At 44.2% G+C, this 16,481-nt stretch overlaps 1 protein-coding gene and 1 long non-coding RNA gene across 3 annotated transcripts in view; one reads left to right on the top strand and one right to left on the bottom strand.

The window, feature by feature from the left end:
* The window catches only part of LOC144799717 (solute carrier family 23 member 1-like), a 171,931-nt gene that overhangs the window by 144,121 nt on the left and 11,329 nt on the right, over positions 1 to 16,481 (top strand). For both annotated transcript variants that reach the window (XM_078671265.1, XM_078671340.1), the window contains one exon: positions 9,465 to 9,629. In XM_078671265.1, coding sequence (XP_078527391.1) covers positions 9,465 to 9,629 — 165 coding nt within the window. The remainder of the gene's footprint in view (positions 1 to 9,464; positions 9,630 to 16,481) is intronic.
* LOC144799968 (uncharacterized) overlaps positions 1 to 16,481 on the bottom strand; it is a 235,399-nt gene that overhangs the window by 21,233 nt on the left and 197,685 nt on the right. The window contains exon 3 of the long non-coding RNA XR_013603926.1: positions 13,941 to 14,009. This is a non-coding gene — a long non-coding RNA (uncharacterized LOC144799968). The remainder of the gene's footprint in view (positions 1 to 13,940; positions 14,010 to 16,481) is intronic.

Raw genomic sequence — 16,481 nt, forward strand, 5'->3', positions numbered from 1 at the left:
CGGCAGCTCGCTGATGTTGGGGATGAATCAGGCGGAGGCCTCTAGGCTCCAAAGGGTACAAAATGCCGCGGCGCGAGCCATTGTGGGCCTCCCCAGACACTGTTCTGTGTCAGGTACCATCTTGGCCCTTCACTGGCTTCCGGTCAGACAGCGGATCAAGTTTAAGGCGCTGTGTCTGGCCTTTAAAATTCTGAAATTTTCTTCACCGCGGGCACTTGCCAATTTACTTACTCCCTACATCCCTCTGAGATCACTAAGATCAGAGGCCCTCCACCTGGCAGTCTGCCCCCGCTTTAAATTGAGTAGAATGGGCGGCCGCTCATTCCGGGTGCTCGCAGCAGGGCTATGGAACTCGCTCCCGGTATCCATCCGAGCCCTCAATGACCTGTTCGCCTTTAGGCAGGCGATCAAAACCTTCCTGTTTCCCGCTTCTTAATAATCTCCCCTCCTTTTAATGTGTTATGTTACAGTGCCTGTCAAAAGCGCCAGGACGCCCCTTTGCTGGGGCAGCTGTGCGCGATAGAAATATAAATAACATAACATAACATAACATAACATTAACCCAGTTCGGGACTCCACCACATTTCACAGCAGTTCCAGTTACCAGTATAACATGGTATGGTCCACACTAACAGGGCTCAAGGCAGCTCTTCCTCACATGCCTTTTTTATGAGAAACCAGTCTCCATGATCTAGGTAGTGGCAGAGGTCTTGTGACAATGGTGCAGCCGCTGATTCAACCTGATGAGACACAGAACGAACCATATTAGCCAATCCTTTACAGTAGTCGAGAACCAAATCATCTGATATATTCACAAGAATGTTGGCAGGCACAGCAGGCAATCACACCGCTCTCCCCATAAGAACCCCATGCCCTGTAGTGTTGATTCTGTGGCCAGTGTGTGTCCAAAGCACAGCACACTGGGACCATAGGAGAAGTGTGGCTCAGGGGTTAGAGGCGGCAGACCCGGAAGCTGAGATCGGTCCTGGACCAGGGTTCAATTCCCCGCCTCGGCGGGTCATGGGCTAAAAATTCCACGGACTCGATAATTCTCACCCCGGTGCAATTCTCACCGCGGTGCCTTCTCGACTCACGGGTTCACACTCTGCGACTCTGGGCAATAGCTTGCTTAATCTCCACAACGGCCCCTCGTGGCGGGATGCCTGACTTTCACCTTGTGGATACCCTGCTATCTCACAGGGGAATACCAGGAAGGGTTCCCTAAGCAAGCGCCGGGAAACCCACTGCGGGTAGCTGTGCGCTATATAAGCTCAACTACATTTACATATATAAGCTCAACTACATAGTACTTCTTGTGGAACCTTTGTCCTCCTGCCTGAAGCGCACCATCAGATGGCCACTTCCAACCTCCCTGAGAAGACTTTCTCATAATGCAGGCTTCTCCAGCTCTGCTCATCTGTCTGTAAGATCGTATCAGTTTTCCTCATTTATGACAATATGCTTGCCCACTCATTTTTGTGATTGGGGTTTGCCTTTATGTGGCCCTTTGGGCGGTTAGCTAGGATTTGAATTTGAATTTTAAAATATTTGTATTTTTGAATTGAATTTGAATTTTAAAATATTTGTAGAGCGCTCTTTTACCGAAACGGTTTCATGGCGCTAGATAGCCAAGGGTCAGTGGATGGCGAATTAAGCTGTGATGGATCTGGAGAACAAGCAGGTCTTCAATTGCTTGCGGAACTCCAAGTAAGAGGGAGACATCCTGAGGGCAAGAGGAAGAGAATTCCAAAAGGAAGGAGCCAGCACTGCAAATCTGGCCCCCCCCGACCCTCTGTTTCCTAAAACGAGGAACTGACAGGAGGGCCTGATGAGTGGATCGAAGTTCTCTTGACGGAAGATAAGGGGAGATGGCATCACACAAGAAGGCAGGGGCGGTCCCAGATCTAGCCTGGTAGGTGATACATCCCAGCTTGAAGAGCGCCCTCTCCCTCACAGGGAGCCAGTGAAGGGACTGAAGCAGAGGGGTCGTGTGGGTGAACCTAGGAAGACCAAAAATCAGGCGAGCCGCCTGGTTTTGGATCTGTTGAAGTCGGCGAATGAGGTAAGCTGGGGCCCCATTGAAAATAACGTTCCCGTAGTCAAGGCGCGACAGCACCATGGCCATGAGAATGAGTTTCAATGCGGCCACCGAGAAAAAACGTGAAACCCTCCGGATGATCCGGAGGGAGAAAAAACAGGCAGACACCACAGAGCTGATCTGAGTGTGGAGGGTGAGCAGTGGGTTAATGAAAATACCCAAAGTTTTGGCTTTGGGGACTGGGAGGGGGGGAACACCAAGTGAGGGGGGCCAGAAGGAGGGGGACCACGGGCTGCAACCACCCCCCGTCAGGACCAGCTCGGTCTTGTCCGGGTTTAGTTTGAGGTGGTTGCAGTTCATCCACCCTTGGATGAAAAGCATGACCTTCTGGAAATTGGAGGACGAGGAAGGGGAGGATGATAAGTTGAAGATAAGTTGGAGGTCATCGGCGTAATTAAACACCGAGACCTCCATTTGCTGTAAAGAAAAAATGAGGGGTGAGATGTATAAGTTAAATAATAAGGGGGAGAGGGAGGAGCCTTGTGGGACTCCACAGGTCACCCTCCTGGGGGGGGCCGTGAAGTTGGCAAGTTGAACGGCCTGCTCCCTGTCGGTCAGGAATGAGCGGAGCCAGGCGAAGGCCGTGCCCCCAATGCCCGCCGCTTGGACACGGTTTAACAAGATGTCATGGTCCACCGTGTCGAACGCGGCGGACAGATCTAACAGGACTAGGGCCTGCGGCCGGCCTGTGTCGATCCCCTCCCTCAGTTGATCCATCACCGACACCACTACCTTCTCGGTCGAATGCAATGGGCGGAAGCCCGCCTGTCGGGAGGAAAGAGCGCCCGAGGATTCCACAAAGGAGCTGAGAGACCTGATGACGTGAGCCTCTGAGACCTTCGCAAGGAAAGGGAGGAGGGAAATAGGGCGGTAGTTAGAGGGTAGGGAGGGGTCTGCCCCTACCTTCTTAAGAATAGGGATGATTACTGCCGACTTATGTGCGGCGGGGACAGTGCCGATGCTGAGGGAGTGGTTGATAAGGGTCAGTGGGGGAGAGTGACAATTGGAGAAAAGCTCTTTAAGAGCGAATGCCGGGCCTATGTCCTGGGGGGATCCCGATTTAATCCGGGCCAGAAGAGGGAGCAGAGAGTCTCGGGTGAGGAGGGGGAACTCGGTAAGGGCGGGGATGGGGGGAATAGGGGGGACAGGGGAAGGTATCGGAGGAGAGAGGGGAATATTGGCCTTGATAAGGGCAATCTTCTCGATAAAATAGGAGTTCAGGGAATTACACAGGGTCTGAGATGGAGGGATCTTAGGGGTCGCCCTATCAGAGGCAGCGAGCTCATGAACCGTGGCAAAAATCTCTTTTGACTGGTTGTCAGCTGTCAGAATTCTACTTGAGAAGTACTCCGTCTTGGCATTGAGTATATCCCGTTTGTACTCTTTCAAAGACTGACAGTAGGTGGTTTTTAGAAGGGGGCAGTAGGAACAGCGCCAAGCGCGTTCGGCTCTGCGAGTGGCTAACTTTTTATCCTTTAAAGCCGGGGTGAACCAGCGATTGGCCGCATAGGCACGTTTGATGGTCACTCTCTTAAGGGGGATGGTGGAGTTGCACGCCTTAAGCAGCCAGGAGTTAATGGCGGAAAGCTGGGTGGAAAGAGAGAGGCCTGTGAGCTCCGGGCTGGTGGCCGCTAAGGAGGAGCACACCGCAGGGAGGACCGCCTTATCCCACTTTCTGGCCCAGATGTTTTTGGGCAGAGGGGATCAAGGTATTCTGTGGCTAAAACACAATTTTGAAGGTTTCCTCGCTACAATTACCGACATGACCACTTCCCCTAACTATTGATACTGATGTAGGACTTGTAGCACATTTACATAGACAGTAAAGAAGGACTCAGTTTGTCTCACCTATTTCATCAAAAGAAAAGAAGGACTCCTTCACCTCATTGCCACTGGAGTGCCCATCTTCAAGTGGTACTATGGCTGACGGCTGGGGCCTTTTTTTTCTTTTCATCCCCGCTGTCAGCACTGTAGTGTATGCTATTACTTTTTCAGTATTCTGAGGCCGGTCAGTGGACTATCAGCAGATATTTCTACTCATTGAGTCTCAGGACAGTGCTGCTAATATGGAACCTAACAACCTAAGCTCTAGGAATAGTTTGATGGCACTGGTGGGCCGTAATGCATGGAAGAATATCCACCCCCCCCCAATCTATCACAGAGAGTGGCCGAGTGTTTCAAACACAATCTTAGTAAACGGAACTCTGAAGCACTCTTATCTGACGCCTATTATTGTGCTAATAAAGGAGCTGTGGTTACAGACTTAATCTCCTTTACCAATAAAAGTGCAAAATGGAGGAGAGCTATTGCTGCAATGCTCCAGATTAATGCATCAAAGAAAACAGCACAAAGGCTTCATATCACCATAACACCTTCAGTGGTTTTCAGTGCTGAGGCAACCATCACCCTGTGCATAAATGAAAACGTTCTTATCCAATCTTCTGATTACAATCTAGAGAGGTTTCACAACATTTTCATGAAGATCAAAAACACAACGTCTAACTATACCCCCATCTTATCTCAAAGTCAAGGTCCCTCCTCCCACTCAGGGACTGAAACACAGACATCATCCCAACTCTCCTCTATCTTATCTCCTATGCTACTGCCTGCCCCCTCTGTCTTTGCAAGACAGGAACCATCACTGAAAGATCAATATCACTTTCTCCTAAGGATAATTCCTGCCCCTCCTCCACTATCCACTTATTGGAGAGGTGAAGGCCCTTAGCTCATAGAAGCCCAAGAAATGATAACTATTGCCCGACATTGGTCAACAGCCTCCACCCAGAGTTTGCTAAGATCTTATTGAGCACTCTGACATGTGACTCACTAGAATGGTACTCCGGAGAGCAGATGATGTCTGTTGATGTCACATCTATTAGTCCTCTTCCTATACCTCATCCTTGCATTATACTCAGCAGTCCCTCTCCTAGCCCTCCACTGCCAGCCTTGCCTTACCCCACCTCTGGTGGTTTTTCTGGGTTGCGGACCTCCCCCTATACCCCAGTGAGGACACACTCCCCCGCCCCCAGGCCATACTACATTTGGCTCCACAGTGATGAACCCTCTTACTTTGAGGACAAACTTTTGGACCTTAGTCAACACCTTCGGTTAGTTAAAGCCAACCTCCAGAACCTTATATACAATACTTCAACGCTCAAGAAGCACTTAAATCTGAACTTGATAATAGAATCTCTCACACTAATTGATCTATTCGCTCCACTCTCAATTGTAGGACTTAACTTCTTGCATCATGTTTGAATGATTAATGAGAATTCAAGGAACCTGCTCATGAAATATCGACCCCACTCCAATCCTACCTCCAGACCCAGAGGGTTACAAAACACCTTTCTGATGCTGACATACACTCCCTTCTGCTTTCATATACCAATACACATAAGGACTTAACACCCTGCGAAGCACCAGCCAGGCTATTCCCTCTTACCCACATTGAGATCCCAATCTCAACAATAGATACATGAACAAGCACAATCTGCTACAACTCAGCACAAAACACAATGAGACATTAGTTACCAAATCTCATTTCAGATCTTTGCTCCTTAATTGCAGATCAGCGGTAAAACACCCAACTGACATCACTGATCTCATTCTTGCTCAAGACCATGACCTCTTAACTGAAACTGAAATGGTGTTCAATTATTCATCCCTTCCCACTTTTGACATTCTAGTATCACCAAACTAGGACATCATCAGAATGGACAGGTCCGGAAGCTCTGGGGTTGGCATAGCCTGCATTTACTGCTCTATGCTCACCCTAAAGCAATCACAAACAGTTACAATGAGATTGTGTGAATACCAAGGTATAGAAATATGGAGCAATAACAAACTTGCCTGTAAATTGCACACAATTTACCACTCCTGGGTAAAAACTTATCTTTCATTGAACAAATTATAGAGCCCATCTCCTCTAACTCAGACCAACACACCAATCAGATCTTCCTGGGGGATTTTAACATCCATTGGAATTACTTAAATGACCTCATTCTTAACACCTTCAAAGCCTTCCTTACGGACCTCAACCTCACCCAATCTTGCAATGGCCAAACACACATTAGAGGCTCTAAACTTTATTTAATCATTACCAAGGATAACTTAATACGACTTGAATCAATAACACCCTGCGTCTGGTCTGATCATTACTTAATCTTCTTTCTTATCCTGGAAAAGGTATCTAGAAAGAGTCAATTACGTAAACCCTGAAAATAGTCTAGAGACTTAAGAAATATTAATCCCACTAAGCTAACTGCTATTAGCAAAAACATTCTACCTACTCCCACAGACATGATGAATGCGAATGACCTTGCCGATCATTATACCCAATTCATGACAGACATATTGAACACGATTGCTCCAAAGCAGCTTAAAAGAATACCCAGCAGACAGTCCAAACCTTGGTCGATGGCCTTTTAAATGAGGAAAGGCATATTCTAAGGCTTGCTGAGAAATCAGGAGGAATCTCTCCATCTGGCTCTCACCTCGAGCAACTGAGGGCACTAAGAAGCTCCTACAGCACAAAACCTATGGTCAAAATTAGAATACTTGAGGTCGCTACTAGATATTGCCAAAACCAGATCCCAAAATCTTTTTTAAATTATCAAACAACAAGCAACTTGCAATTTTAAACAACACTCAGTAGACAAGGACATATGTAGGGCACTACATAATGGCTACATAATGGTGATGAGTTCTCTGCACATTTCACCGATAAGACAAGGAAGGTCGAACTAGAAATGCATCTCACCTCTCAGTGTCTGCTCAGCCTGGGCCAGCCCAGTCTCTTCCCGGTGCAGCTTCTGGACACTTCTTCTCGAAGTCAATATACCACAAAAATAAGGCCACTTAATCCTCACTCAAAATCCCTGACAAATAGACATCAATAAACCCTCTAACCATTTTAATGATCTTCTCTCTGCTAAGCTTGTCAAAGAGCTTAGATCTTCCACACTCACTTTGTTGACAAAGCTTATCAAAGATTCTCTCTCTCAGGGTATGTTTCCTGATAGCCTAAAGATAGGACTGGTCACCCCAATTGTTAAAAAAACCTAATGCTGACCAGTCCAGCCCCAACAATTTTTGCCCAATCTCCAACATCCTGACTCTATCAAAACATCTGGATAAAGTTCTAGATCAGTACCAGTCTGGCTTCAGAACTGGTTATAGAACAGAAATGGCTTTGACTCATATTGTTGTTGATGCCCTGAGATTGCTTGATCAGAATGAATCTTACTTCTTGATCTTTCCTCGGCGTTTGATACTGTCAAACATGAGAACTTGTTTGACCTCCTAGAAAATAGAAAGGGAGAGCCCGATTCACAGAATGAACTTAAGACTCAATCCTAAACTTACTACTATTTTGGTATTCACAGGATGCACTTACTACTTTTGGCATTCACAGAATGAACTTACTACTTTTGGTATTCACAGAAGTTATGATAGACTTAAGACAGACTTAGGACAAACTTAAGACAAAATCCTAAATTCTGTGAATACCAAAAGTAGTAAGTTCATTCTGTGAATGCCAAAAGTAGTAAGTGCATTCTGTGAATACAAAAATAGTAGTAAGTTTAGGATTGAGTCTTAAGTTTATTCTGTGAATCGGGCCCGGATTATCTGGTCCTGTTTGAAACTGGTTTGCTTCATTCCTTCACAACATAAGTCAGAGAATAAAAATCAACCAATCCCTATCAGACATTACACAAGTAACTATTGGAGAACCTCAAGGTTCCACACCCGCACCTACGTTATTCAACTTGTTGATGAAACATTTTACTAACATTTTGAAGATCTCAGACAATCATTACCACATATACGCTGACGATGCACAATTGTATTTGAAAATCTCCTCACCTGAAGTTATCAAAATTCTCAATTGCACTCTGTTGAAAACCCAACAACCCGCAACCACCTAATTCTTAAAATACTTAAAACTGCATTCCTTTTGGTCGCCCCTCACCATCTCTCAGCCCCTACAGAAGATTGCATCAAACAACTCTCAGCTCTCAACTGCTCCACCCACATTATTGACTCCACTGAGTCTCTAGGCATAACTTTGGACAAACATCTTTATTTGCAAGATGATATTAGTGCAACCATCACGGGAGCCAATCTCCAAATTAATATCCTAAGGAAAAGCAAACACTTCTTGCTCCCTATGGATTTTCAGTTAGCAGTAAAATCTCCTTTAAAGGCCACACTGAAATCAGCTGTCAGACTCATAACAGGTTCCAGGAGAATCAACCACAGTACTGCAGACATAAAACATCTAAAATGGCTCCCTTATAAAGCTACATTCCAATTGAAGAATGCATGCATTTTGAGCAAGGCCCTCCACCATATTACTCCTGTCTACTTGGCTGAAAAAGCCGAGTTATCAGCTGGTAGTTGCTCCTTAAGAAGCACTGACTCCCTATTGTTGAAACCAAAGAAGTTAAAAAAATTGAACACCTACAACCGCTCCTTCTCTGGCCTTGTGCCAAGAATTTGAAACACTTTACCACCTGAAATCAGGACACATCCCTTAACTGCCTCCTTAAAAAAAGAAGCTAAAAAGCTGTTGATGCATATATTCCTTCTCTAGGAGACTTGATCCTTCTTCAGCTTGGCTAGCATTGGGTGGACTCCCTTGGATCTTGGAAATGATGTGCTTAATGATGTAATGTATATGTGTAAATCAATGATTATTCCCTCTCTGATTGTCATTTGTTTTTCTCTTTTCCATCTATGTATGACTGTATTGCTATATGTACAGTGTTCTGATACCTGGGCGAGTAATGTCCATGGAATATACAACTCCATAAATACATAAATAAATACATGATTTTTTATTAATAAAATCCACATTTGTGTTTGTCTTTGTTAAGCAGATTCATGTATTTGGAGAAAAGTTGTACCTAAAAGCATGAGTACATAGTCTTGAATGAGCTATTCCCTTTTCTTACTCTGCTCATGCAGGAAAAACTGAAACTTTGATATAGACATAGGTGTCTGATTGATGTGTGTTAAAGTTCATGCTTTGTGTTCTTTTTTCCAATGTATATACATCTGAACCTTATATGAAGAGCACAAGATAACGAACTGGAAAGGAATGTTACTGTCGACAAATTCTTAAATTAAGAAAAAAAGACTAACTGCACTGTGTGTATTGCAGTCATTATTTGTATATGCATAGGAGGACATACTGATTCCTCCCCACCCCCAATTTTAGTTGTCTGCTTCTAATTTTTAGGTTTTGCCTACAGATAGCTCCACCTGTCTGTTGGCAAACAGACCTATTCTACCCAATATAGATTAAGAGTGGGCTTTGTTTAAAAACTGTTCTCAATTTATGTTTTTCCACCCATTCAAACAGGTGGGAAGTCGGATGGTAATAATCGCTGGAGGGCTACTGATGATTCTAATGGGCGTCTTCAGTAAGATTGGCGCAGTATTTGCCACAATTCCAACACCTGTGATTGGAGGAATGTTTCTGGTGATGTTCGGCGTCATTGCTGCTGTTGGAATTTCTAATCTGCAGGTACATCATTGGGTTTAGGATTTCAAAAAGCAATCAGTAAAAATGTAAAGAGTTGTTCTGGATTGTAGAGGAGTGTGTGGGTGTAGGGGTGTGGGTGTGTGCGCGCACACACACAGGCACACATTATAGTGTGCCGCTGATAGTTCCATACTGATTTTTCACCATCCAGACTAAATTGTGTCCCTAGCCAGTGGGGCTGGTGGAAGATGAACCCCCTTTATCTTTATTCCTCTCTGACACTGGCAACGGTCAAGTGCTTTCCTAATGTCAACCCACACACCAGAAGAGGGACACTCTTTGTTCCAACTGCCGTTATCAGAAAATTAAAGTTGAATGCCTGCCAGGGCTGATAAGAGAATTAACTGTCTGGCACATATCGATAGCCATCCAAAAATGTACATGGAAATAAGGCACCCTTTTCTAATTGTCCCTGTTGTTGGGATGTCTCTCACACTTCAGTAGAACACCCTTGGTTCCAAGATAGTGCTTCCTGAGATGAGGGCCATCTTCACTGGGCAAAGTTTCACGTGTTTTCTTGGAGGCTGGCTCTCACCATTGGAAGCCACCCAGTGAATAGGAAGGTGTGTGGACCTTGGATTCCATGAGACTGTATTCTTACCTTGTACTGTTACTCCAAAATCTTGAAGAGTTGCTTAAGAGGAATGACCACCCTGGGATTGCAGTACCACCGCATCCTTAATCGGGAAACATTGAGTCCGCTAAATTTCACTATACAGCATGTGCTGCAGGTTTGGTCGTGGGTATTTCCCGATTTTCTTCTGCTTGCTATAGACAGGGACTGCTTTACCTCTCTCTCAATAGACCCACTGACTCCTGAATAGTGATTTTAACCTCGAAATGTGTTAAAAGACTTGCTAGTCATTTAAACTGTAATAATGAATTTCCTTTAATTTCCGATGTCCTCCTGATGCCAGAACTGTAGTTGCAGCTTTTCTCCATCAGTTTGTGGTTGCCTACCTGCCCATCCTTTCCATCTCTACCCCCCAAACCAACCTATAGATGGTCGCCTACCAATGGGCGGCTTCATCTTCACCCACAACCACTGTGTAGTTTTCCATTAAAAATGGCAAGCTGCCAAAACACTTTTCCTTCCGCAAAGGCCCCATCTGCAATTCCATAAACCTGAATATTCTGGGTAAGAGGCCCCCATAGACTGGAACATACTATGTTCAATGTGTATAGAGTTATTTTCTAAATACTTGGATTAACCAGGTCTTGTCCACAAGATAAGTGAATAATAGTGTTTGTTATTACTAAATAATTAATAGCGCTAAGCTACAAAATAAGTATTATTTATGGGATAAAAAACCTTACACTGTAGTTCCCAGCTCAGATTGTAAAGTCTGCCATTTATTTTTTTTGTAAACAGATTTTTATTCAATTTCGGCATACCAAGTAGAATCAATACAAAGGGATAAATGAGTTTCCATTGTGTTGCAGACAGCGGTTATCAACAATCATATTCATAGTAATTTTTTACTGCTCATGGCTTCTCACCACATGTGGTTGTCGCCTCAAAGGGCAACTGTGTTCATCGTTCCTATCAGAGTCCGCAGTATAGCTGCGTTCTATATCCCTAAGCCGGGGGATCAGCATCTCAGTTGTCCGTTCCAATCCTCACTCATCTTTATCTCAATAACCAGTAGAATAACAAAACTCTCCCCCCCAATCCCCTGCCCTAACCCCTTTAGGTATGTCATGCCATTATTTAGTTCCCAGTGGACCATAGTATCTAGCCATGTTAGATACCTAGCTCCATAATTCAAGTAGGAGGGTGTCCGCAAAGAGGGAGCCACTATACAGTACATGCGTGCCAACCTTCAAGCTACCTGCTCAGGTAAGGCCATGTTTCAATCCCCAAACACAATTCTCTTCACTATAGGGGTGGGTCTGTATCATCAGTCGGGTGCTTGAGTAGGTCCAACAATGCCACCCATGCTCTCGCCATCGCTAGCATTTTTTCATTACCCTCTGTAATCTAAAAATCCTCTCACAGTCAGCCTATTTTGTGAATTCTTGCAGCCACTGTGAGATATTAGGTGCGCTGGCCGCCTTCCAGTGACTGGTACTTTCTTGCTTAGCCAGGACTAAGCCCAGGTCAGTAAATTTGCTGGTAACTTTATTGTGGGCAGTATGAGGAAACCAGTGTAATAAGCAATATTCTGGGGTCAGTGAGCTGTCTCTATCCGTTATTTCTCCTAGTTTAGTCATTGCTGCTCTCCAGAACCCCTGCAAAAGTGGACACTCTCAGAACATATGCAAAAATTCGGCGTTTTCCAACCGACATCGCAGGCAGGCTGTACGGGTCCCAAAATATTAGTCAATTTTGTGCGGAGTGAGATATGCTCTGTTGAGGACAAAGAATTGGATTTGCTTGAATCTCGCATTTCTGGAACACTTCCATGCCCTTTCTACCAGCGCTTTCCACGACTCCTCATTCACAGGTATCCCAATGTTGGTTTCCTATTTGACACGTAGGCTCTCCAAGGGGCGCCTGATCTCTTGGGTGAGCCGCCTGTTGTATAAGCACGTGACCGCCTTGATCATCCCGGCCGCTGATACTACATATTGGCATGGTAAAGAGGTTGGTGGTTCCGCTATCCCTTTCTTCCAATGCTTACGGATGGCTGCCATCAGTGTGGCATGTAAGAGGAAGTCCCGCCTAGGAATTTCATATCTCACTAGCAGATCATTAAAGGGTAGTAGGCTATTGTCCTCATATAATTCCCTGATAGTGGATATTCCTGCATCTTCCCAGTCGCGTTGTCCCTGCCCTTCTCCCCCATGTGGCAATACCTCGCAAACCAGCAACAGAATCTCGGGTGCATATACGGGCCCCTGTTTGGCCCTTTTACTTGCCCGGTTCCAACATTGACGCATCACCCACAGATCCCTCGGAGCCTCTCTTTCACTCAAGGGGAGCCGGAGTAGTACTCGAGAGAGCTGTCTTAGGTCCGGGTCCTTGGCCCCGTGGGCTGCCCCATTACGAAGTCTCCCCGACATCCATTTTGTACCACTGTAGCTGGGCGGCATGGTAATAGGCCTCATAGTCGGGCACTGCTAATCCCCCTCCCTCCTAGGTCTCATCATTGTGGTGAGCGCGACCCTGTGCCTCCCAGAGCCTCATAAGAGTCCCGTAATCATACTATTATGTTGGGTAAATAATTTTTCCGGTATCCATAGTGGGAGCGAGCCAAAATAAGAAAGTAGTCATGAAGGGAGGCCACGGAGAAGCTCCGAGGTCAGCTGCTCTCTACATCAGCGCCAAGCCATCACCATCATAAGAGCTTCCATGATAATGATTAAACAATCCATTTAAAACTGTTGGTGCCCTCACAGAGGTGTGAGTCCTGAGGTGAAAATCACTTATGGTCATGCCTGTTCCTTTCCACTTGTTCCTATTACCACTAACTCACTCGTCCAGTCACACTAATCCAATTAATCCAGTTAGCTCTCTCATGTTATAACCACACCTTCCTACCAGCTCACTGAACCCTGTCATGTGTACAAGTGTGAGTGACATATTTTCCCCTCTGCTTGACTTGTGTTTAACCTGTGGCTACAATGTGACGTTTCACATGTCTTTGTGTGGACAGTTACATCTCTTGTATTACTGTGCTGTGCCTATACGTACCAGTTTATAGGAATATTATATTGTAGGCCAGTATCTGTCTGTGGCAGATGACAAAGTGAGTGAATGGATATACTTGGAAATATGAGTATACTTCAGTAGCTCCTGAATTTCAAATAAATAAAAACAAAAGGGTGCATTTGAAACCTTACATAGCCCTTGTGGAAGCATACTTTGCTGTACTTTCAAAAAAGTTATAATTAGCACAGGATTATCTTGCAGCCAAGGACATAGTCTATGATGTGTCCATGAGATAACCCAGTAGCTGCTTGTAGATTCTGGCATTATTTTAAAAAGTAACCCCACCCTTCCCATAAAGTGTTGATGGTGTTAAGGCAGAGCGTAAGTCACATTTCCCTTTCCTTCATCTCATACTTTACTATACAACTAAAGTAAAGAAGGTCCTGAAGTTAGTAATCCAAAGGCAAACTCTGAAACAATCTTTCTTTCTGTGTCCCACAAAGCTTTGCTGTGTCCCATTTATTTCCAGCCTCAAGACAGAATAAAACCGGAACACTCTGACAGTCAATGCTAGCTGTTATGTTTTTATTCAAGCAAAGTTGAGATAGTTAAATCCTTGTTTATCTGGAAATAGGGCCACTTTATTCAGAAAAGCTTACCTTAAACTGAATCAGTGCTGGAAGTCTGTGGCCACTTACCTGTCTTGCTACCTCTGAAGTAAACCACCATATCACACCATTTCAAGGTTTGAGGGGAGCAATCATTCCCTGAACAGAAACAAAGAAAGAGAGAAAGTGAAGAACCCTTATCAAGGTCAGAACATTGGTAGTTGCCCTTGCTTATCACCAGACCACAGGCAGGAACCAGCATAAATCTACAATTCAAATCAGTCTGCAGTGAGCTGACACCAATAAAGTACATTCGTTTTTCCAAGTTGGCAATGCACCTTCCTAATCCTGTTTCGAATCGATAGTGTCTTTTCTACTTAAGCGTATTCCTAATTTATATCAGTGTAAACCATTGGTAGCTGAATTGGGGTGTTATATAAATCCACTTTAATGATTGCCAATTTCTCTAAATGTGTGGGTTACAAGAGTGTCTGTTTATCATTGGCAATGGGTACAGCTGTACTAAATACCCTCTCTGACAAGATACAGGCTGATGGGCAACTAAACAGCAAGGCATTATCAAACTTGCCCCTTATCAACAAGTCTTTTATAGTGTAACTCACTGACAGAAAATCTACTATGATTTCTGTGTATGCTATGAATTCGTCTTCAGCCTTTGACAATGGAAAAACATATGAACTGAAGCAGAATTTGTATCCAGATGATTAGTTATCATTTGAGAACGTTTTTCACTGACTGGGCTATTTCATGAAGATCACAGAGAGAGAGCTTATTTTAACAGTTCAACATGATTTGGTTTTGTTTTGAACACCGGCACAAAAGAAAGTTTTATAAAACGCAGTTGTATATGAAGCCTACTGTTTAAAGTTTCTGTGGAGCTCCTAAACCACCCAGTGAGGCTATGGATCTCCTGTAAGCTTGTTTTTTTTCACCTGTACCTGCTGCATTCTGGGTTTTAATAGATAACATTACTAACCAAATTTAGCATACATAGCTCTAGTTAATACAGGAATTGACAGGGGTTCATATAATATTCGTCTTAAAGTCCTATGTATGCAACAAATTATTTTGTTAAACATTTGAAGATGGAGAAATATACTTTGCAGCAGGGTGTACCAAGAGATCATCATAGACATACTATTATCCTGGATTATCCAAAGGTTCCTTACAGAATATTACTACAATGGATGCATTGAGGCCTTCAATGAATTGTGTGAAGCTATTTATACGTGTAATGTAGCTCATTAACCCTGATGCCTTTGCTTCTTTCTGAAATCTAGTACATCTTGAGTCAGGTACCTAGCTTGGATGGCCACAGAGGAAAAAGGGAAAAATGCCAGTAGGCTACAGGACAGTGAACTGCTTTATAGGCTAGGTAGGCTGCTGTATCCACAACCCATCCAGCCCCTTAAGCTTAAAGTATCCAATTACATGACTGATGCAGAGAAATAACTCTCCTGTCTCATCTCAATGTATTCCAACTGGCAGGCCATGTAGGTGAAGTGACACATTGTTGAAGTGAGCTGTGACTGACCTCCCACACTGCCCAAATAGAAGACTCCTCAAGGGGAAACTAGTTTTTCTCCTACAAAAAGACTGACATTTGATAACTTGGTCTGAGCAGCAAGGAAAACTTTCACTGAATAAATGTCACCAACATTTTTGTCTTCCGGTTTCTTCAGGAGTAGTTCCAGTAAATCAGATCCACTTCAGAAAGTTGTACAGTCTGATCCCCAAAATTGACATTTTAAAAAGTGTTCCCAGTGCTGTACCAATTATCTGGCAGCAAACATTCTCTTTTGTATGGCCACTGAACAAGAGGGACTTCAGATGATGGGCTCCACAGCACACTGCAGGCCTCTGACAGGAAACTGTTTTCACAGTCCTGTGAAAAGACCTGATCAGGTACAGATTCAGGCAGAGGAAAAATTAAACTCTTCCGGTCTTTCCTACTCCAGACAAAACGTTAATCTTCATGTTCTCTGCAAGCAGGCATTTTCTCCTTCATCTTCTCTTCCTTTCTAGGCACCATTCAAGGACCAGAGTGCTCTGCATAGGCTTTTCAATGGTGCCAGTTAGTATGTCAATAGTAATTCCAAGCTGTCCCTTGAGTCTTTCTCAAGCTATCAGCAATGTAATACTGACAGAAATATCTGACAAGTCAGAGGAGCTATCACCTTAATCCCTCTGTTGTTCAGGAAATGTTTGAAGCTGAGAGGGGAAGATTGACACTGGCAGGCCCATTAGCATAACTTAATTAGTTCGCTCTTGAGTCAAAAGAAGTGATTAACTTTTAATTTGCTTTTGGCTGGGTAAAGTATATTATGTTAATCCCCATAACCTTGTAACAAACCGATATTTGAAGTCTGTTTTAACAGCTCTGACCCACAAAAACCATGAGCGATATTTAGCTGTGTGGAAACATTTTTTTCACTGCACTAACACACAGTATCTGACAAATGCTGTGGATACACCGGAAGTAATTGAAAGGAGTCACCAGTTTATACATTACTTACGGTGTGGTTGGTGTAACTCTCGAAGTGATGCACAAGTGATTTGTTGTAGCTTCAGTGTATTGCCAGCGGAATAGTCAGGACACACCTTTTTGTC

This window comes from Lissotriton helveticus, chromosome 1_1 (assembly GCF_964261635.1).
Source record: "Lissotriton helveticus chromosome 1_1, aLisHel1.1, whole genome shotgun sequence".
NCBI lineage: Eukaryota > Metazoa > Chordata > Amphibia > Caudata > Salamandridae > Lissotriton > Lissotriton helveticus.